The following is a 22,097-nucleotide window of genomic DNA, read 5'->3' on the forward strand; positions in this document are numbered from 1 at the left end:
AGTTCAGCCTGTTTTTTGATTATAAACAATTTTATATATATATATAAGTGTGTTAGTAATACAGATAAGACTCATATCTTCCAGACAAATTAAAATCTTACAAAATGTAGCTGTAGTTTTGCTGTGCATATCTGCCAATAGATCAGCCAAAGAGCCAAAGCTCTCTAATCTGACAATGCTGCCCTGACTATATATCACTGTTTACATTTTTTCCCCCAGGCCTATCATTTTCTATTCGTTAGGAGTACGACTTCGTGGATGGCGTGTACCATATAAATATAGACAAAAGTGACGCACACACAAGAGTCTCTCCACTTGATTTAACTTCCGTCTAATCAACGTTTAAAAAGAATGACCGGGTTACTGGTTTAAAAAGTAGTTTTATACTAACAGCGTTTTGTCTTTGTCACCGAAAGCCCGATCGAAGCCTTTACAGCGGGACATAAGCACTGCTGGAATTTGCCTGGCCCGCGTCAAGGCCGTAGCCGGACTCTGGCGGATTAACACAGGCGAGGGGTGTGAAAAACATTAAAAAGGTCAGTGCTTACAGTGGTAAGTGTTTTAAAGTACAGCAGCACGTATTAAGTAAGTTCGGTAGATCTTGTGCGACTGTAAGAAGTGAAATATAACATTATGTACGTAAAAACACAGATTAAATAAGGAAGCATGACTTCTAACGCCAGAATGTTACAATTTGTAGTAAAACCCCCTAACCAGTGGTTCTCTGGTTAAATATTACGTCATCTACATCACTTTGGATAAAGGTGTCAGCTAAACAAACAAACGCTGACAGCAGGCAGGTACACAGTGTCATGCCCTGCTCGTCGGCTCCTCGTGTGTGCCACGCCCCCGGATTACCCACGTGTTCTTTCCCGATTGTACCCAGCTGTGTCTGATTATTTTCAATCAGTCCTGTGTATTTCAGTCCGTGTCTTACCTGAGTCCTTCGTCCGTCATTGATGTCAGTCGATGTTCGTGCCCTCGTCCCTGAGATTAAACCCCTCGTTTGCCCTGATTCTCGGCTGTCTGCCCGCACGATCGCCGCTCTGCCCGCGATCGCTGCCGTACACCCGTGACACACAGCATTGAAACGGATAATGAGAAGACATTTTCCAATGCTTTGGAACCTGTTTTCAAAAGCATGTTTTTATTTTATTTAAAAATGTCGTACAACAATTAATGCGCAACCAATGCAATGTGTCTGCAGAAAAAAAATGTCAATACTAAATTAAATACGATAATCATCAATATTGATCTGCAAGACATGTAATATTTTCGCTTTGTCTGACCAGCAGAGTGGTGTAAAAACATACATACATTCGCCAAATATACAAAACATACACACACCCTTGGCGTAGATCTCCTGAAATGGCCATCTGTTAGGTACCGTGCCTGCATGCTGTTGTTTCGGCTGTCAGAAAGCCAGCGTATCCTGACACACCGGACACTGTCCCTTCACCAGTGTTGCGACCTTCTCCGACCGGCATAATTCAGTTAAAATATGTTATGCTGCATTCAAGTTAAACCATGAATTACTTATTCATATGCTGCACTAGCTGGTTATGATATTGGTCTTTTTAAGACTGTGGTATTAAATTATACTAATAATCTTTCATCTCATTTTAAGCATGGATACTGTCCTGCTTCTTGTTGCCTGATTGCTCTTTTATTTTTTTGTTAATTTTATTGAATATTTCCTTGTTTAACATATGCACTGATTTATGTGGAACCCACTGTCCAGTAGGGGGCACTAATGGGACCCACCGATCACAGATCAGTCAGGCATTGGCTGGAAGACGTGTCCACATAGATGCATCCGTGGACACCAGACTGCCATTGGTTGCCTTGCAAGTCAATCACCCGCTTGCGGTTCTTCTCGTTGTCGCTGGTTTGTAGCCGCACTCTGCCCAGCAGGCAATCCCATAGTTGTCCTTGGCGCCATATCTGCATGCGTACATGGACATGGTGACAGAGTGCTCAGCGGGGCTGAACTGCGTGATTCCAGTGCAGCGTTACAGCTAGGCTCTGACCTCAATGCGGATGTGGGAGTCAGGCCGTCTCCTGTAGAAAATGGCCTTGGTGTTGAACTCAGGGTTGCTATTCTGCTTGAAGATGCGCGTCTTTATGGTTTTGTCCTCACAGTGTATGACGGCGTAGACGTCAGGGGCTGCAGCAATAATGCGACAGGAGAGTCACTCAGAAATACACACACGGTGATGGTCACATGAGCTGGGGTGGGTGACAGATGTGTATATAATCGCAAACGGCAATAACATGGATATATGACAGAAGTAGAAGGAAAAAGGTGGGTCATAAGCATTCAGTGTGAATACTACACACAATTTTCTAGTCATTGTTAGCACTGAACGTAGTCCGTGTTTAGCCTTAGTACTGCACACAGTCTGTGGCTAACGTTAGCATTAGCATAACACATGGTCTACAGTTAGCATTAGCATAGCGTTAGGAGTACTGCAAACAGTTAATGGCTAGCATTAGCATCAGCATTGCGCACATTCAATATTAGCATTACTACTGGAGACAGTTTTTTGTTGGCATTATTTTTAATGCTGCACATATATAGTTGTTAGCATTAGCACTGTGTAAAGTTTATGGAGAGCATTAGCATTGGGACTGCATACAGTGTTTAACTGTTCGCACCTATACATTTAGGTAGACTGAGGCCAGATGCCCGCCGCAGGTGCACAGTGGTTACCATGGTGACCGGGGCCCCCCAGCACTGCCTGACGGAGGGTCCGGGAATCTCGTCTGTCAGCTCCCTGAAGGAGACGTGAATGGGGATGGTAAACTTAGCGAAGCAAGGAGGAGGGAGTCACACTGGCGGGATGAGAAGGTCCCGGCTGATGTACCTTAGGCGGATGTGCGAATGCGACATGACCCTGAGGAGGAAGCGGCCCGTGGCCCCAGGCTGGAAGGTGGTGGGGAGCAGGGCATAGCGGCCGGGCCCCAGGGTGACGCGCAGCGCCACGCTGCGGGAGTCCATGTAGACGGAGCTGGCGGCCTGCTCCCCCAAACACCGCACGCGGGTCTCCCTGTTCACCTCCACCTGATCCAACGGGAGGTGGGGGGGGGGGGGGGTTGCAGATCCCAGCTCTACTCTCACGGTATCACATTCTCTGTCCGTCCCACTCACTGGAAGTCTCATTCATAGAACGGTATGTATTAACATCAGCCTTGTGCCCACTGCGGACTGGGACAGGCCCCCCCCCAACCCCCTGTGACCGTGATCAGGATAAGCGGTTAGAAGATGGATGATCTTATCACTCAGATGTGACAGTTTCCCTGATGCGTGTTACAAGCCAAGCTTATACTGCGAATCAGTTGTTTGTGCAAAAGCTAATCGTGTCACGTCACCCACCCGTAGCACCTCGAAGCCTATAGGGAGGTTCTCTCCCTTCCCTTCCTTCCTCTGCATCCTCTTGTCCTCCTGCTGAAGGCAAATCAGCACCTCATCCCCCTCTCCCTGCACCTCAAACATAAACTGGGAGGGAAAGAAGGAACATAACCTAAGATTGACAGGTTTCCCAGTGAGTGTCAAGTAGACTCAGAATTTGGAAACATTATTACAAAGGAGTTTGTCTGTCAGTCTGTCTGTCAGTCTGTCTCTGTCTGTCTGTCAGTCTGTCAGTCTGTCTGTCTCTGTCTGTCAGTCAGTCTGTCTGTCTGTCTGTCTCTGTCTGTCATTCTGTCTGTCTGTCTGTCTCTGTCTGCCTGTCAGTCTGTCTGTCTCTGTCTGTCAGTCTGTCTCTGTCTGTCAGTCTGTCTGTCTGTGCCTAAATCTAAATCTTACGTATTTTCTCCTATTTTGCCTTCTGTCACTGCCAAGTATTCCAGCACTCTATCAAAATATCTGGCCTCCACTAAGGGACTTTCATAGCCCATGACAGCCGTTTCTTTCTAAATTAATTGGCTTGTTGGCCCCAGTCGCAGTAGTGTGTCCGTTTTTATTCGGTTTGAGAGAAGCGTCTTTGTCAAAGATAAACAGAAATGATGTCTCCGCAAAGGGCTGTAAGGTGCACCTCACTGGATCACGGTACCTGTCATGGATCCTGACTCACCTGGGGGTTGAGCAGGAAGGTCTCCCGGTGGTTGATGCAGCCCCCACACCTGCTCTTGTTGTCCTTGTGCTGAAGGCCTGACCCTCCTGTCCCCCCACTACTGGGGGGAGACTTTCCCACCTTAATGTTCTCAGATCCCTTCCCTCGTTCCATCTTGTCCATCAGTCCACCTGTCCTGCCATCCTTCTTCCTCTCCCCCAGCTGTTCCTCTTTCCTGTCTCCTTTCTGACACTTCTCATCCTCCAGGCAGATGACCTGGTCCCCGGGTCTCGGCTCCCCACTGTGGGGAATGGCGCCCCCTGGTGGCTCCTCAGGTGCAAACACCCACTCCCCTCGGCAGCGTACCTCCCTCCAGTGAGAGGTGGGCCACAGCAGGGACTGCTCGACAAGCCGGCACACCACCACGTCCGTGAAGAAACGGCAGAAGTCCTCAAACTCCATCCTGATATGAATGAATAGTCACAGAAGGACAGTCAGCCAGATCTTGGCTTTGGAAATACTCTCCAATCGCCAAGTCATGGTCACTAATCTCCAGGCATTACTTAGATCATGAGATGCTTATCTTTTTATATTTATAATTTTAGGCGCAATTTTTTTTTTCATGATTTACCAGAACTCTCCAACATCCCTGACTGTGATACCCATCTTCTCCAGCTCGCTGCGCCCCACCTGCTGCCACTGAGGCGACCTGTAGGAGGCGATAGGGAGTCATATACAGTTTTATGGCTGGATAAGCCCTGTAATGATGCCATACTCTGGTTCGGTTCTTACTCACCCTTTGCTCCAAGCTCCGGTCCAGTCGTTGGTACCCCAGGGGTTGTGTAGGCGCACCATGTGAGCCCAGGCGGTCCCACAGCGGCCCAGGATTCTCTCGCCGAGACGTATCTTCTGCACCGCCGTGATCCCATAGGCATGGCCCCGAACCAAACCGCAGTCCAACACCGACTCCACTGCCTCCCCCTCTGCCGGCTGGCATGGCAGTGGCGCGGAGGAGGGGTAGAGGGAGAGCCGGAAGGTAAGAGCGATTAGTCTGAGCACCAGGAAGCCTGGTCATGTGGTACAGGAAGCAAAGACTGAGGAAAACTCTTATTGTCTGGCACAACTGGTAGGGATTTGTGTGTGAATTAAAAATAAATCTTTTAATTAAAAGGAGACTGAAATGTCAACCTGCATGCTCATGGCAATAGATGTGTTTTGTTAGTTTAAACTAGGTTTTCTGAGATCTGTACTGGTGTGAATCACTCGCATGTAAATGGCACAGCTGGCCATATTGTGTATAAAGTATTTATATCCCAGACCTGTTAGGATGTTGGGAACGTAGACGGGTCACAACCCAAAAGTGGGTAGCAGGACTATTACCACGGAGAGTGTGGTCAGACTATCTTCTTTTTTACATTGTATCTCTCTTACTGCAGTACTGCCTGTTTACTATCACTGCACTATTTCTTGTGAAATAAACTTAATGACCAAAGAACAATGTGGGTTCTGAGGCTGAACCAGCCGAGAACCACGGACGCAGACGAGTTAGTGCTGGGTCCCTCCCCCATGTGGTTCTGACCCGGATGGAGCAGGTGATGAGGGCCCGGCGGGAGTGCGCTCGCGCCAGCGTCTGGAACAGGGCTTTCCGCTTGTCTGGGGACATTCCCAGCAGCTCGCGGTCCAGAACGAGGGGCTCGGACACGCCGCCGGTGAAGTCCACCAAAGCTTCAGCCGTGTTGCCTCCCTCCAGTGCCTCATAACATCCGTTTAGTCTTTTTGGGGGAGGGCAGGGTTCAGACAGACAGAGAATCGAACTTATATAGGAAGATTAATGCATCCCTTCGAACAACTGATCCTATTACATAATTGCCCCCTATAGCTGAAGATGACAATCAAGATACTTAATTAGGCTGTAAAATGACTGTGTTGACGATCAGTTATCATGCACTGATACTGAGCATCATGAATGTATCATGTCTTGCTCTCCTGAAATAATTCAACATCTCATCACAGCTGAAACATCCCATAGGATTCATATCTGTGAATGATTCCGGACATCGCTGTCCGACAGCATGGGTGCCCCCCCCCCCCCCCCCCCCCTCGCTCTCACTTGGCGTAGGCTTTCTCCAGTAGGGCACTCCAGAACTCGCGCGGCGTGGCCGAGCGGCAGAAGAGCAGCGTCCCGTCTTGGCTGACCGGCAGCCGGTCATCTATCACCACATCCGTCCAGCGGCCGAAACGCCAGAAGCGGAAGTGGAAGATTCCGGCATACTGGTCCGAACGCTTGGAGTTCCACTCCTGCTCCAAATGATCTGGGATCACCTGGGAGATGGGAGAACGTGTGAGGCAGCTGCTCTCAGTTATATCTTCATGAGGTCAGGAATGATAATCTTGTGTTGGGTTTGTTGCCTCCTTCACTGTCTCAGTACAAGAGACTTCAGGGGAACTTCACTGGAACATGGTGCACTGCAGCCACCACATGGCAGACCACCTCAGGGAGGAGAACCTGAGCACAGGGCAGCTGACACCTCAGCAGGACACTGGTCTGAATGGAACAGTGGCAGTTTCTTTTTTGGTAGCTAGAGCACCAAACCTGCCACCAACCCACAAATTTCCCCTCCAGGTTAGGGGACCTCCTTGCAGGGCTGGATATAGATTAATGTCATAAGCAGGAGGGTACAATCACAGGTTAAGAGCCCAACAGAGTCAGATCACTTCTGGCATTCACAGGATTTGAACCAGCAATCTTCTGATTGGTGGAATAGATCCCAATATTCAGCATATCTGCTATGCCCTGCTTTAGGCTCAATTCAATTCGAATTCAATATAGTGCATATAACAAAAATTATTACCATACCTCAACAGGGCAATTAAGTACATTTTTGGGGCCCACAGGCTAGAATCATACCTTTTTCCAGAGGGAGGGCTCCGTGGCCAGGCAGGATGTGGCTGCCACCATCCAGCAATTACCCAGACTCCCCTGGTGTAGATCCCGAGTGCTGATGCCATCCACAAAGAGACGGGGGTCCTTACAGAGTTCCTGTGGGAGGAGGGGAGATGGCGACGCTGTCAGTATGAGACTAATCTAGAAATATGTGGATGTACACGCCAGTGACGTCCTCCGATATTGTCAAGGGGGCGGAGCTTAAGCACAACAGAACCACATGCATCTGAAATTGCAGTAGATTGGTAGTGACCAATTTTATGCCAACGAGGTGACATTTAAAATGCTGGCATATGGCACTTAGAGAACATTCACATTATTCAGCATATGTACATTTTGGGACCCGGGTTCGAATCTCCGCCTGGGTCACATGTGTGCGGAGTTTGCATGTTCTCCCCGTGTCGTCGTGGGGTTTCCTCCGGGTACTCCGGTTTCCCCCCCGCAGTCCAAAAACATGCTGAGGTTAATTGGACTTGCTAAATTGCCCGTAGGAATGCATGTGAGAGTGAATGGTGTGTGAGTGTACCCTGCGATGGGCTGGCCCCCCATCCTGGGTTGTTCTCAGCCTCGTGCCCATTGCTTCAGGGATAGGCTCCGGACCCCCCGCGACCCAGCAGGATAAGCGGTTTGGAAAATGGATGGATGGATGTACATTTTGGAAATGCAGGTACAGCCAGTCCCAGTTAGGGATAGCCAGTTAGGGATAACCGGTTAGGGACAGCCAGTTAGGGATAACCAGTTAGGGATAACCAGTTAGGGATAGCCAGATAGGGACAGCCAGTTAGGGATAGCCAGTTAGGGATAGCCAGATAGGGACAGCCAATTAGGGATAGCCAGTTAGGGATAGCCAGTTAGGGATAGCCAGTTAGGGATAGCCAGTTAGGGATAACCGGTTAGGGACAGCCAGTTAGGGATAACCAGTTAGGGATAACCAGTTAGGGATAGCCAGATAGGGACAGCCAGTTAGGGATAGCCAGTTAGGGATAGCCAGTTAGGGACAGCCAGTTAGGGACAGCCAGTTAGGGACAGCCAGTTAGGGACAGCCAGTTTGGGTTTCACTGTGAAATCAGTGTCATTTTATACATTTCTGGAGTGATACCCAGTTAAAGTTCCAAGTGCCCCCCCACACACCCCTTGCACTCTCCTCCAGCTTCAGTTACACTCCACTGATGCCTCTCTTTAATTAGAAAGTCTCATTTTTACTCACTAAATGTCTGAAATTGGACTCCTCACCATATTTTCAAGGGGGAATCCTGATCGGGAGCTTGTGCACCTCGGCTCCCTACCTAAGCGGCTGCTATTCGATCCGACAGACGTCCACAGGCTATACGGGGCTCTGACGGGGCCAAAAATCTTCTCTGTTTGTCTTTATTTGATTGGATGCTTCGCTCTCTCACTAGCCAACCATCTGTTTGCTGTTGTTCAGTTGCTGTTGTAACTGGATATGCTCCTGTCTCCTCTTCCCAGACATCCTCCCAATACTCATCTCTCTCTCTCTCTCTCTCTCTCTCTGGGCTGTATCTCTCATTCTGCGTCTGTATCTTTTTCCTTTCTAAACTCAGAGATAGACTGTCCAACTAAAATACTGCCAAAGTATGTTTTTCAAAACAAACGCATACACAGGGATTGTCATAAGTAGTATGCAAGTATGCATTCGCCGAATAACACTTAACAGTTAAGATGCACAGTGATTTGTGCTAACAGCACAGGTGCATACTTATTTTATGTGCATTTGTGCCGGTATGGCGAGAAATGAACATGCCTTCTGACCTTACTGTGGGGAATGCACACCTCTGCACCGGTTACGCCAATCCTTGTACATGTATATTCATTTCGACAGTGAATAATCAACTGGTGACAAGCAGTTTGTATGATCTCTTATCCTACAGTGGGTCACAGCTACAGGGTGACGGGAGACAGTGTCAAAGTCTACTTAGCAATGCCGGTGTGCTTCTCTTATTCCACCCTTAATGTTTCCTTCTGACATTGATTAGTATGCCTGGCTTCTAGTCTGCCATGGGCACTAAATCAGATTTGCCACAAGTCAACAAGCTCATCAGGAAGACCGGCCACACGGAAGGCCTGGGGTCACTGGAGGCCACTGCAGAGGATAAAATCGGAGGACATCATGAACAATGCTCATCTCCTCCAAGGGCTGCTGTCCTGCGAAAGCTTATTCCACCAGGAGTCCTAAGAAGCCCCACTGGAGATCCCCTCCCAGTATACCATCCCCCACCCCAGTCATAGCACATGCCAGTTGTAAAAACAGATGACACTGGACATAACTATGTATGACGATGTACCTCATATGTACACCATGTCCATTTATTTATTTATGATTTATATTTCTTTTGATTTGAGGATATTTTCCCCTCGGTCTCTGAGCAGCTTTGTGAGAGGGAACCGTTCATGCTAACTTCTCTCTCTCTCCTTTCTCACCCTTGGCCTTTTCCAGGTGAGTCCAGGTGGGAGGGAGCGCCGGTAGAAGAGGGACTGGGCCGTAGGGAGGAAGAGCGGGTCCTGGAAGAGCACCCCCTGGCGCAGACAGTCACGCTTCAACTTGTAGTAATTTTGATTCTGGAAAAAATGGACCCGCTCTGGCATGCTGAGCAGGGAGAATCCAGAAGTCAGACGCATCAGATTATGCTGCTCCAAGCGAGGGCCCTTCAGAACATGGTGTTCCTCACCGCAGAGCCAGTTAAGGAAAACGTCGGCTAAGCTGTTGGCTAAAAAAATGTCTGGTCTGTATATTTTTCATCCATCCATCCAGTCTTCTTCCATACCCATCTTCCATATTTAGTACAGGAGTCTATTCTCAGAACAGCATGCCGTTCTCGTTTAATTGCTGTTATCTGATAATTCATCCATCCCTCTTCCAGCTTGATGCTGGGAAAAGCCACCCAGCAGGCCAAATCCAGCCCACAGCTATTTTTACTGGTCCGCGTGATCAATAAAATGATAAATAATCATTTTTAGAAAGTTTTATGGTCAAGTATATAAGAACATAAGAACTATACAAACGAGAGGAGGCCATTCGGCCCATCAAGCTCGCTTGGGGAGAACTAAACTAATAGCTCAGAGTCGTTAAAATCTTATCTAGCTCTGATTTAAAGGAACCCAAGGATTCAGCTTGCACTACATTATCAGGAAGACTATTCCATACTCTGACTACACGCTGTGTAAAGAAGTGCTTCCTTAAATCCAGCTTGAAATGTTCTCCCGCTAATTTCCACCTATGGCCACGAGATAAGCAAACTTTTTGCCAAGACTTTTGAATTAGTAACAAATATATAAATGAAGTTAAACAATGCTGAACAATGCACGGGTTCTAATGAGTTCTGCAATAATTGTTTTTTTTAAAAAAAGGAAAAATCAAAACCAAACATGTCTTTTACTGTAGCTTTCATGCGACATGAAAATGATCATGGAATTGGCACATTTTTTTTTAAATGTGGACTGACCCAGAGGACTGGGCCGAGAAGCACTGGTTTAAAGATTCCAGTTAGTTTCACTGCACGACCCTGGGCCACTGGAGTACTCAGAAGACAGCAGTACAACATGAGGAGAACATGCATACTCCACACACACACATAGCAGAGGTGGGATTGAAACCCACAATCCTATAGGTGTGAGGCACCATGTCGCCCCCTGCTGGTTCATTATTATTTTTAAAACCACAAACGAAAACATGACAAACATGCTGGACAACTTGTCGAATTTGAGGTAGTCTGGGCTAAATCTAAGTGAACAAAGATTTAAGTCCATTTAAACTGGGGTTCCTTAAATCTGACAAGTTATCCAGCTTCGTGATACAGGCTCCAGGTCCTTTCAATATTGCGGTTAATAATCCAAGGTTTGACTGACACTGTATACATGTACGCTGCTTTCTGGGAAATGTGCCAAAGGATTCAGGTATCTGCTGAGTCTCCAGCAAACGCGGAGTCCAGGCTAGTGGGTTCAGGTCAGTGCTACAGACCATTCTTTGGTTCGGCACAGGACCCTCACTCTAAGGAAGCTTTACAGTCACTAATTCATCTCGGCAGCATGTGTTTAACCAACGGGAACTTAAACGAGCATGTGAAGACCATATGAAACTAAGGCACAGCTTTGGAAACCCTCCCTGAAATTCACCCACCGCTGTCAACTGGCACAAAAGATACAAGCAGCAAAGATTCTCACTCTCATCGCTTCCACATAGACCCCACTGTTTTCAATAAATTCTCATTGGGGTAGTTAGATTACACAGCCAAACTTATATAGGTTTATTGAAACAATATGCTTCACATATAATCTGAGGTCCTACTTTTGCGTGTGTTATCTGTACGCACTACGTGTTCGCGCTATAAAAGCTGCCTTTAAGTTTAAAAATAATACGGCAGCATTCTTTATTTTTATCCAGTAACTAAATGAGCCAGCCAGGCTTCATTCTATGAATAGCAGTTATTTTTCCAGCCTGTTAGGACAATCGGTAGAGTCCAGAGCTCTAGACATACGTACTAAGGAAGATGGATGATTTTATTTCGATGAAATGCAGGAATCGAGAGATTCGCGTCTCACTGCGTGGAGAAGGGGTGTGACGTCAGGACAAGCGTGCGGGACCGCGTGCTGTATCGCCCTCCAAAATCCGTGGGGGCAATGAACTGCTACCACGGTGCGCTGCTTCTCTAAATATCTCCTACTATTTATTGAATCAACGGCCAGCTCTCAGATAACGAAATTGTAATAACATACAACGTTGCACTTCTACACTGAATGAAAAACACGTTTAGTTTGAACATGCATTTGCGACTTAAAGATTAACTTGCAGAACACATATGTACTAGCCCTATATATATAATTTACTGGATGGGAAAAGGATGGATGTATTATGTGAGCTATATATGTGGACTACAATGTGTAAAGATACATTTATAAATAAAGATTAAGTACTTCTGAATCGAAAATGACGGTATGCATAACGCGTTTAATCTCGACAAATTGAATCTTTTGGATTGTTAACTTCCAGTTTTCAGTCGTATTTCAGCACATAGATAGGCGAGTCTGCAAGCTCACATAAATAAATGTATGTACGTTTCCCGTCTTTTGTATCATTTACTACTTTTACCAACTCCGCAGCGAAAAGAAAATCTCAATTATATTTTAAAAAATGAGAAACTTTGGGAAACACTTATGGTTTGTATATATATCTGCACCAGACCTATGAACAATTATTATTATTATTGTTATTAATAATAATAAACAATCTTTCTCTTTATTTACATAGGCAGGCAAGGGATTTAGCATAAAGTTTATACATACGTAATGTGCTTCACTGCCGGGGAGTCAGAGAATAAAAAGTACAGGGTCTTAAAACAGCTTCTCCTACTCCACTCTGCCGCTGAAGACACCCATCAGACACTATAAAAAGAAATTACATACTGATCCTCTGATACATTTGAGGAATAGAACATGCATTCAAATGTTTTTTTTCTTTTTCTTCTCATTCTTTCTTATTTTCTGTGAGATTTGACATCAGGCATCCTGTGAGAAGTTCCGTGTTCACCTGCTCCGCCGGAAGAGGAGTCCTTTTGCACAGTGGGGATCTAGCGGGATTCCCAGAGCTTCCCCATGGATGCTGTCAGGTTCCCTGACCCAGGCCAGTACTCCGCGTATTTTCCCGTGGCAGGACTTAGACAGCTTAGACCTAGACTGGCCGATCAGAAAGCAGCGCTGCTACGGCCAGTCACACTAATCTGTATTTGATTTTGTGACAATATATTAGTTTCTATACAGACGCATTTTCTTTGCCCTTGTACTTTTTGGCCCCGTTCTCGTCCTTCTGTGACTCAGTGTCGGCAGCCTTCCGTGCGCCTGTATACGTGCGTGTGATCGCTGCCGTATATCCATGCAGGTGGAGTTATGTGGCAATGTAACATCAGTAGATCGTCATACCTGTAGTCAAGTGTAATATAAGCTCCCATCCCCGAAAGAGACAATGGACCAGCGCCACTCACCCTTTTTGGGGCCGTCGAGGAATGCGTATGCAAGGCATGAAGGCTGCCCTATCTTAAGGGCTGCCACACTCGACTTAATGTAAATCCATAAATACACTTTAACACTCCTTGAATCATTTGTCAGTTATACTATATGTATGCCAGGATTCACAAAAAAGTCAAATTGTCTATGTCTTGCAGGCTAGCACTTAACCGAGCTGGGCCTGTCTGAAGGAATCCCCCCCCCCCCCCCCTCGTGTGCCTCTGCAGTGTGTATTTTGCTCCTCTTACCCTCTCATTGCTGGTGTATTCAGTCCTGTCCGCTCCCTGACCTCAGTCCCCCCATCCGTGGGCTGGACCCTGTTTCCTGGTCCAACAAGACGTCCCCACCCTCTTTTTTGGCTGTGGGATATACTCCTCTATCCGCTACAGCGTTCCCCTCCTCCCCCAACATGACCCGTCTGGCGGATCTGTTGTCACCGAGTGTGTCACTGACACCCAAGTCCCTCAGTGGGGCATTCCAGCCCCTTCCTTAACCCCTTCACTGCCAACCTGCTGGCAATTACTCCTGCCAATTTTATTCTTGGCAAACTAGGCAACATCATTCATTCTATATTAATAGAAATACTTGTTGATACTGATGTCACCTAGATAAGAACCTTCCAGAAACATGAAAATCGAAAAGCTGGAAATAATTTTAAAAAAAGATCTAAAGGTCTAAATGTTGTAAAAAAGTGCCTGGTTTGAATGTTCAGGTCACAGTGAAGACAAATTAGAAGCAGTTTCTAAACACCCAGATTTTCGGCCGCCGAGGTATGAAGCGTCTCCTTTGACCTGGAATTCCCCCCCTGAGCCCCCGCTATCCGTACATCTCACGCCTGCTTATCACATTCCCATCTCGCATGACTCCCCCTTTGTGCTGCTCGGTTTCGTCATTCCGGACCACTGCACACGCACACCGCGCTCGCTCACCCGAGCAGGGTAGGAGCGAGGAACAGCAGCTTACAGGCAGTCACACTCGTAAGGATCAACGCAGGGCAGGTGTCTCAGATCCTGGGCGTCTGAGAATAGTCAGCTTTTAATGGCGAACAGAGGTGGGACAGAGGTGGGACAGAGGGGACAGAGGTGGGACAGAGGTGGGACAGAGGTGGGATGTCGGCCTGTACACTGACTGCTGAGACACTGATTGTCCTTAACAACATGTTCCTGGACCATATGGGGAAACCAGCACAAAGAGAAGAGACTGCATGTCATTCAGAGGGCTAAGTGTCCAGGCCTGTGATCAGGTCACCAGGCGAAGCCCAGCCTTGGCAGAATAGTTAGATGTGTGTGGGCCCTTGAGCGAATTGGGAAGGACATTTCTCTCTCAATGAAGCATCAACATACAAAACCAAGACTGGGAACTGAACAAAGAACCCCGGACATACTTACATGTCATTTATTTAGCAGACAAAAGCCACATACCTTCTGGTGAATGCAGGGTCAGACAGTACCTGAAGCAATTGGGGGTTTAAGGCCCCAAGGGCCCGACGGTGACATCATTCTGCTGACCGCGGCCTTTGTATCAGGAACCACAGGCACAGAATCCTAATACACCACACCTGTGCTGTAGGTCAAGAGATAAGAAAAGACCTGGATTCCTGCAGGGGTTCAAATCCAGCCAATTATCTATCCCAGCTATCTGTCTTACGTCTAGAGGCCAACCTATATTTGTACGTGAAAGTTCTGCAATGGAAGAAAACATAAATAAAACCTGATGTTGGCATAAAGAGTGATTGGCTGATTAACCTAAGACATTAAGTAGATGTCTTTGAGTTTCAGGTTTGCATCAGAGAGGATTAAAAATACATATGACCAATAGGCATTCATTTATTAACCATGATTAATGATTTATCTTCTCTTCCTGCAGTAAAAACAGCAAATAACACCATACAAAAATCAGCTTTATTTGAGAATATATATAAAAAAAAAATCAACAAAAACACTGTCAGAGCTAGAGGAGGAGCCACATGCCTGTGGGCGTGGCTTACAGAGGGAGAAGGGACATGAACCCACCCCATACTGTATTGCCATACCACTCTCCCTTGAATTGTCCTTCATGGCTCCTCAGTGTCCCACACTCTCCACACTCCCCCTCCTTAGATCCTCCTTAAAGTCAGCTCCTCCAACAAGCTGGGCCCTCGTTACGCTTTTTAATATAAACCCATTCTTTAAAACTCTCAAAGCTGTGCCCCCCCCCCCCCCCCTTTCCATAAAACTCCTGCTCCTGGTCGTCTCTGACATAAGGAGTCTCAGATTTGCAGAGTTTCCTTCATCGGTTTCAGGATGGCGTCGATCTACTCCTCCGCCCACTCCCCACCCCCCAGGGAAGTGCCCCCAGTCAGTGGCCGCTAGCCCCCGGGGAATCTGAGCGGTCCATTTTAGAGGAGGAGTCAAGCACGGGGGCGGGGCCTGAGGAGGCAGGTGAGGGCGACGTCAGGCTGGTGCCCTTGGTCTCTGACGCAGCCGACGGTAGGGACACCACGATGTATTTCTGAACGGGCCGGGACCCCCCCACCCCCGTGGCCGCCGCCCCAGCACTGGCACCCCCATGCTCCAACTTCACCAAGGGCTGCATGGTGGAGGCGGAGCTGGGGGCGGGGCTTGTGATGGGGGAGGTAGAACGGGCAGAGCTCAGTGTAATCACCTGTGAAAAGGAAACAGAGATAGTGATGGAGGATCATATTTAAGGGAGAATTCTACTGAAATTTTTACATTGTTTTCTGCCGTCATTCCACTAAAAGAAGCTACATTTAGCTAAAACTACAAGTGCGAGGTTTGCTCACACTGTACACAGGAGTTTGTCTAGGTTTCACTCTTTACCATCTACAGAACATTTATTTTTTTCCTAAGTGCTGAAATTAGCCTCCCAGTACGCCTTGCGGTTATGATTTCCATAGCAGCACAGACTCATGGGAAACTGAGCATCAGAAATCAATGGGTTTAAACAGGTTAACAATAAACACTGAAAACGAAACAATAAGCAAGAACGTCCATGTATATCCCTGGCATTGCGCTGCGGCTACCTGCTGCGTTGTGGCCGCCGCGGCGCTCGTCGACATGACGATGTACTTGGTCGCCGGGGGTGACGGCTGGGTGGGGGTCACCGGCCGGGCTGACACCAGGGTTTGGACCGGCAGGGTGAGCGAGCTGGGCACCTTGATGATGTTGGGGGTGCGGGGCCCAGACACGCCCGAGACGCCACTCTGTGAGAGAGTGAGGGTGGGCCGGGGCTGGGGGGGGTGGGGGGTGGCATCATATTACAGATAATCTGGATAATTTTTGTAAAGCTAATACATAAGACAATGAAATATGGATTCTAGGACCCCCCCTGCACACCCTGTCTGTTCTGAGAGAAGCTGTTCTGTTTTTTTATGTCCAGTACTGTGCAAAAGTCTTCAATCAAAGAAAATATTTATTCTTTCATGCTGTTGTAAAACTGACATCTATGTCTATCAAAGTGTGTTAGCTTAGCCATTTCAGGATTTATAGCAACCATCCAATGTATCCCAGTAGGCCAATTTGTTGACTGGGTAATCAATACCCTATCAAGTTAACTAATTAAGTTAATTAACACTGAAATTTAACAAGCACTTGGAAAGGCTGAGGTGCCACTGGGGAGAGGGTTGGGAACTGAAATGGTGTTCATCTAGCCATCCAACAAGATATCAGTAACTTTCTGGAGAACAGAAATACGCGATACTGTTCATTTGCATGTATTCTAGTATTAAAATCTGTTTTTTTCACACTTACTACCCAGATAAATAGCTCTGAATGTGTCCTTTCATGGCCTGAGACTTTTGCTCAGTGCTGCGCAAGTGGTAGCAGGTGGCAGGGCAGGATGGGACCCCCACCTGTGTGATGGTCAGGGTGGTCCGGTTGACCTGCTGGGCCTGTAAGGCCGCCTGGGCCCGAGCCTTCACCACGTGTGAGCACAGCATGGGTCCCAGGTAACCGTAGTCCGTGCGGTACTGATCCGAATTGTCGGGGAGCGGCCGGGTCTTAGCGATCACACTGGCACAGTGTTTCTGCGGGGGCGACAAACACAGAGGGGGTCCATCTCTCGTTGTGCCGTCGTGCTCCGCTGGGACCGAAATGGGACGGCGTGCTCACACACGCTCACCAGCAGGAGGCTCTGCACGTGGTCGGCCCCAATCTTGTCGATGTTGGAGACCACCGGCCCCTCGCTGACCGCCTTGATGCGGGCTCCTTCCACAGACAGCCGAGGAATGATCAGCGTTTTGATGACCTGCTCCATGGGAAAACGGGACGGGTGAGTACACCTTAAGGGGGGGGGGGGGGTGGGGTTCAGGTATACTGGAAAGCAGGACGGGCTGGGAAGGGGGGAGTGGGGGGTGGCACTAACGTCAGGGCCCAGCTCGGCCAGTCCCGCGATACAGCCGTAGCGTGTAGTCCACTGGGTCTTTTCGTCCAGGAGGCTCTGCAGTGCACAGACAGGAAATGTATGTATCACATGGCTCTCAACGCTCAGCCCAGGCAAGGATCTATCTCTGCACCTCCATAGTCCACCGAGGGACCACTGAGGGACCACTGAGGGTCCACCGAGGGCGCTGATGATAACATCCTACGTTCTATTCGCTCCAAAATGCTTCTCGGTTCTGTGCTGACCTCACCACTCCCTGCATGTCTGTGTCACTCCATCCCTTAATATCATCAAATGTCTCCTCGCTGGTCGTCCTCGCTTCTGTTTGCCTTCTACACTAACTCACATTACCCACTTAATCAGACTATCATCTCTCGTTCTGCATATGTGTCCAAACAATCCCAGTTTCCTTCCTCTTACTTTAAAGATTTATTGTTTGTCTCATTCGCTGCCCAGTAATTAATCTTACCGCCTTTCGTCTTCCCAGGCTGGTACCAGGCAACAATCAGAGACTGCAAATGGCAGGAAGCTAATTGGCTAACTAATGCAATAGGTCCATCACAGATAGGGGGCACTATACCTCATTAGCAATATTTGAAAAGTTAGCCTAGTACCTTAACAAAAAGAAGGCAGCATATTTCATCATGGCAAGCTGAAGGTCTGCGTAAAGGCGATAGTCTTAAAGGGGTCAGGCTCCCTCGCTCACCTTGGTGAAGGTCTTGGTGATGCGTGACTGGATGTTGTTGTTGGTGGTGCTGAACGTCTTGCAGCTCTGGGCCATCAGGCGAGCGGCGAAGTCACGCAGGGCCCAGTGGTTGTCCATGTCAGGCCGTAAGCATAGCTGCTTGCTGACGATGCAGGTCACTACGGCTGGGATCAGCTCGTGGAGCTGGGAGGGGGGGGGGGGTAGGGACAACCCAATCAGTCAAAATCTGACAGACGAGTGAACAAAGCAAGACTGCTGCTCATCACCAGGGCGACAGAGGACTAGTAGCTATGTCTCTGCTGAAGGCCATAGCTAAGGATGAGAGCTGAAAGCACTCGCTGATGGTGATGCGTCGTGAACTCACATATTTCTCCAGGTACAGAGTGGGGTTGTCCATGAGGGCTTTGACCATCCTCATCAGGTAGATCAGCAGAGCCAGGTTGTTCTGAACCACGTTGACACGCACCTGCAGGGTCGGGAATGGGGGGGGGGGGGGGCACTGGCATTTACTGACATGCATACGGAACTTTTCAGCAAAATTGAGGTAAAAATTGTCTATATACGTGGGAACTCCCTACATTGCTCTAAAGGAAAATCTGCGGTCTCCAGCCAAAATAAACGTTTCAAGGATCATGTCTGTGCATATCAGCCGTCATAAGTAAGCTCTTCCCTTGCTGATCATGCAGATGTGGCCCAAACTCAAACAAGAAGAATGACATGGATCCTCAAGCAGAGGTGTGTGTTTGAGACCAAGACAGTGGGGAATGGACCGACAGCGCCAGCACACGGCGAGGAGGACGGCCCAGCTCACCCCTTCTGAGATGAAGGTGCTGAATCGCGGCAGCATCTGGTACAGCCCGGGGTCCGTGGCGATACTCTGTAGTGCCTCCTGGGTGAAGCGCGTGGAACAGCGGCACAACGGTTATCGCGATGTCGGAATTTCAGCACAGCCCATTAAGGTCCGTTCCCTAATTTGTCACTTACTTAAATAAAACGAGACAGGGTTTAAGAATACACTGAAACGCACGGCTGGTACTTTTTAAGCGAATCCCAGTCTCACACAAACAGAAGTAGAAGGCAGTCATTTTGGGACATGTCTTACGTTTCTTAATAAAAGGAGGTCAGTTTGTGGGAACATCCATTTAAGTCTCAATTTCAGAATAGAAAAGGCAGGCGGAGCCCGTCAGACTCACCGCCCTCTTGGCCTCGCAGGACCCCACACAGGCCTCTGTAATCTCCTTGTAATACAGCTGCTGTTCCACTGACAGCTCGTGTGTGCTACGCGTCTTCATCCGCACCACGCACTTCTCCTTGCCTGAAGGTGAGGGGTCACAGGGGTCACCAACGCCCCATCAAGACGTAGCGGAACCCTGTCGCCTCGTCACCGCGGCAATTACCGCCGCTGCTGTATATTCCCATTTTTCTCGCACGGTTAATTCCTGCGCAGCGAATCGGACGACCAGCGCACCTTTATTTTCAGCAGTGGCTGCCCCTTGACCTTTGCCCTGGATAGGCCCCTCCTCTTCCTGTCCCGGTTTGACGGCTTTCAGGGGCTCAGTGGACTCCGTTTTCTGCTGCTCTTTGGAAACTGGGAGATGGGAAGGAAGAAATGGTGACAGGAGGCGGGGCATCGTTGGGGACATGCGGCCTGATCTGTCAGCTATGCGGCAAACAGAGCTGAAGAAGATTAATCGATGATGAACAGAGAGAGACAGGCAGGACGGTTAAAAAAACAGATCGTTTGTGGCTTGAACGGAGGCTAAAAGAAAAGGAATAAAGGAGGGAAAATGGAGAGCCAGAGAGGTTGTGCACGTTGTCTTACCTGGGGGCGGATTCTCCGGTATCGCAGGCTGGACGCCTTCAATGCTTAGCCAGTGTGCTGGAAAAGCAGTCAACTGACACATCAGCTAACATGAACGCTAACACCATAATGTATATTCTGCTAAATAGATAACAATATAACTGACACTATGTCTTGCAGAAAGATATTCATTGTTAATGATAGTAGTCTCTAAAAAAATAGGTATACGTGATAGTTATGCAAAGTCACACCGGACAAATCGGGATAATAATAATTATAATAAATGCAAGACAGACAGCCAGAGGCACAAGTGAGGGCGGTAACTATGGTAACGACAGCCTGGTCCCGTTACCCTTAAGCGAGACGTCGAGCGGCACTCGCGGGAGCGGCGTGTTGATGATGTCGCTCAGGTCCACTTCCTTCTCCTCGTAGAAGTGCAGCTCCCTGCCTCCGCCGCTAGCGAAGCGGAATGGGATGAACTCCTGCGACTGGAAACCGTAGAGAGGCTGGGGGGGGGGGGGGGGGGGGGGGACATGGGGGTCAGCATGGCCTAACAGGGGTCCCGGGACAGCGTTCCTTAAGGAGGCTCCCCCTCTCCTACCTCGACGTTCTTCAGCTTCAGGGCGTAGTCGATGTCACTGGTCGTCAGCTTGCGCCTCTTTCCGTGGTGCATGAACTTCAGCGCATCCTGGTCAGCAAAAACACAAGCCTTTCAGGGATGCGACCATCTCCAAACACAGGTAAGCAGAGGCAAGACCTACCTCTGTGCCCCACACACAGAGACCTGACAGCAACTTATTTACATTCTTTCACTGTGAACTATTTGCTACATATTATGGTTCCACTAATTATCCTGATTGATTTGTCAATTCAATTACAATAGGCTAAAGTTATTAAAAACAAATATTTTGGTTTCTGGGTAACCACGCATGTATTATGTTCTGTCAAATTAACTCTTATAAGGAGGTTGTTCACTGACACATTTGACTCCCCGTACCTGCGCGATCTCCTTGATGCGGTAGCTGACCTCCTCGCTCAGGGCCGCGCAGCTCTCCTCCTGCAGCTGCCCCACCCCCACCGACTCGGCAATTGCCTTCATGGATTCGGTGGGCAGGATCACGCTGCACGGCTTCGGTCTCCGCTCCTCTGCCATGCCTGGGGTCGGGGGTGGGTAGAGTTGGGCACGGTAGACTGGTAGAAAGAGAGGGACAGGACGAGTGAAGGTACTTCACATCCACCACTCACTACACTCAGCTCGTTCTGACTTCTCCCTGCTACTGTTACAGCAACAGAGAAGACAACAACTTTATATAAGAAGTATATGGCGAACGCAGAATCGTAGGGTAGGGAGGAATATGCAGATCCAAAGAGGTTTTGACATGCAGATGACAGCGAAATGTACCCACAAAAAAGCCAACGACCCCCCTTTCATTTGAAATGGTGAGCAAACCGAGGGACCGTTCGTAGATAATCAAATAGTAACGGTGATAACTCCAGATTAAATTATGCCATATAAATTCACACAATCGCCATTAAAAATACTATACTATACAAAAGCTTCTTTTCAAATGAAGAGTGAAACTACACTCGCGCCTTCTCAGTTGAGTTTAATCACGAAAATCAGGCATTACCTGATTTAAAACAGGCGACTGTTTTAGTTTAATTTTTCAACATATGAAGAAAACTCAAACGTTTTGATTATAGTTGGGCAATCGATCCCTTGCAGTAAATACGGGTAAAGGCTTGCTAACCCACACAGCTAACGTGCACCGTTAACGAGCTGCTCCTACCTTTAGAGTAAGACTAAAGAAAAAGTGGGAAAACGTCCTGAATAATTCAATGAGCTAAAACAGAGTTACGCACACAGTTCTAGCAATCTGTGTTATTTCATAAAGCTTATACAGTTACGTTGCTAGTAAACAACTGCTCCATTGTTATTATTAATATCATGACTATTTCTGTTCCGATCCTTTTTTCTGAAATTCCGCCATATTGATTCCGGTATGAAAACCGCGTCTAGGTCCTGAAATATAGGAATTAAACATACTAGAATAATAAATTTTTCTTTATATATAATAATAAATTATATTATATAATAATGGATACAAAATGTATTGTATATGTACACGTTTCAATGTGTATTATTTAACCTACTCTGTTTTTTGTATAGCTCATATTATTTTTAAACATCTTCTA

The 22,097-nt window shown here is 47.8% G+C and overlaps 2 protein-coding genes across 6 annotated transcripts; both read right to left on the reverse strand.

Annotated features, from left to right (window-relative positions):
- Window positions 1-1,125: 1,125 nt before the first annotated feature.
- Window positions 1,126-13,557, reverse strand: LOC125751225 (calpain-5-like). 4 transcript variants are annotated; one of them, XM_049029881.1, is made up of 14 exons: window positions 13,263-13,557; window positions 12,298-12,396; window positions 9,439-9,604; window positions 6,964-7,095; window positions 6,166-6,377; window positions 5,635-5,827; window positions 4,852-5,045; window positions 4,687-4,764; window positions 4,077-4,518; window positions 3,377-3,499; window positions 2,868-3,064; window positions 2,659-2,777; window positions 2,031-2,167; window positions 1,126-1,944 (listed from the first exon to the last, which is right to left on the reverse strand). In XM_049029881.1, the coding sequence occupies exons 3-14, from the start codon at window positions 9,601-9,603 to the stop codon at window positions 1,768-1,770; spliced, it is 2,169 nt and encodes a 722-aa protein (XP_048885838.1). In that variant the 5' UTR covers window position 9,604; window positions 12,298-12,396; window positions 13,263-13,557; the 3' UTR covers window positions 1,126-1,767. The 4 variants fall into 4 exon arrangements, with proteins under 4 accessions (XP_048885838.1, XP_048885837.1, XP_048885841.1 ...); XM_049029880.1 differs by lacking the exon at window positions 13,263-13,557 and adding an exon at window positions 12,542-12,680; XM_049029884.1 differs by lacking the exon at window positions 9,439-9,604 and having other exon boundaries at window positions 13,263-13,555.
- A 1,312-nt stretch (window positions 13,558-14,869) lies between these two features.
- On the reverse strand, window positions 14,870-21,898 carry taf6 (TAF6 RNA polymerase II, TATA box binding protein (TBP)-associated factor). 2 transcript variants are annotated; one of them, XM_049029885.1, is made up of 15 exons: window positions 21,692-21,898; window positions 20,899-21,092; window positions 20,503-20,589; window positions 20,254-20,407; window positions 19,923-19,979; window positions 19,569-19,688; window positions 19,294-19,415; window positions 18,912-18,989; window positions 18,465-18,566; window positions 18,101-18,283; window positions 17,377-17,451; window positions 17,134-17,259; window positions 16,865-17,038; window positions 16,037-16,243; window positions 14,870-15,657 (listed from the first exon to the last, which is right to left on the reverse strand). In XM_049029885.1, the coding sequence occupies exons 2-15, from the start codon at window positions 21,052-21,054 to the stop codon at window positions 15,352-15,354; spliced, it is 1,947 nt and encodes a 648-aa protein (XP_048885842.1). In that variant the 5' UTR covers window positions 21,055-21,092; window positions 21,692-21,898; the 3' UTR covers window positions 14,870-15,351. The 2 variants fall into 2 exon arrangements, with proteins under 2 accessions (XP_048885842.1, XP_048885843.1); XM_049029886.1 differs by lacking the exon at window positions 21,692-21,898 and having other exon boundaries at window positions 20,899-21,666.
- Between the last annotated feature and the right edge of the window lie 199 nt (window positions 21,899-22,097).

The sequence above is a fragment of the Brienomyrus brachyistius genome, chromosome 10 (genome assembly GCF_023856365.1).
Source record: "Brienomyrus brachyistius isolate T26 chromosome 10, BBRACH_0.4, whole genome shotgun sequence".
Classification (NCBI taxonomy): Eukaryota; Metazoa; Chordata; class Actinopteri; order Osteoglossiformes; family Mormyridae; genus Brienomyrus; species Brienomyrus brachyistius.

What these genes read in the sequence shown, in the direction of transcription:
- LOC125751225 (XM_049029881.1), bottom strand. Translation starts at nt 9,603, where the DNA reads ATGCCAGAGCGGGTCCATTTTTTCCAGAATCAAAATTACTACAAGTTG. An exon ending in TAGGCTTCGAGGTGCTACGG is followed by an intron (nt 3,065 to 3,376) that starts GTGGGTGACGTG and finishes CCGTTGGATCAG; the next exon opens with GTGGAGGTGAACAGGGAGAC. An exon ending in CAGTCTACCTAAATGTATAG is followed by an intron (nt 2,168 to 2,658) that starts GTGCGAACAGTT and finishes TTATTGCTGCAG; the next exon opens with CCCCTGACGTCTACGCCGTC.
- taf6 (XM_049029885.1), bottom strand. Translation starts at nt 21,054, where the DNA reads ATGGCAGAGGAGCGGAGACCGAAGCCGTGCAGCGTGATCCTGCCCACC. An exon ending in GCTCGACGTCTCGCTTAAGG is followed by an intron (nt 19,980 to 20,253) that starts GTAACGGGACCA and finishes CTGCTTTTCCAG; the next exon opens with CACACTGGCTAAGCATTGAA. An exon ending in ACCGGAGAATCCGCCCCCAG is followed by an intron (nt 19,689 to 19,922) that starts GTAAGACAACGT and finishes CCCATCTCCCAG; the next exon opens with TTTCCAAAGAGCAGCAGAAA.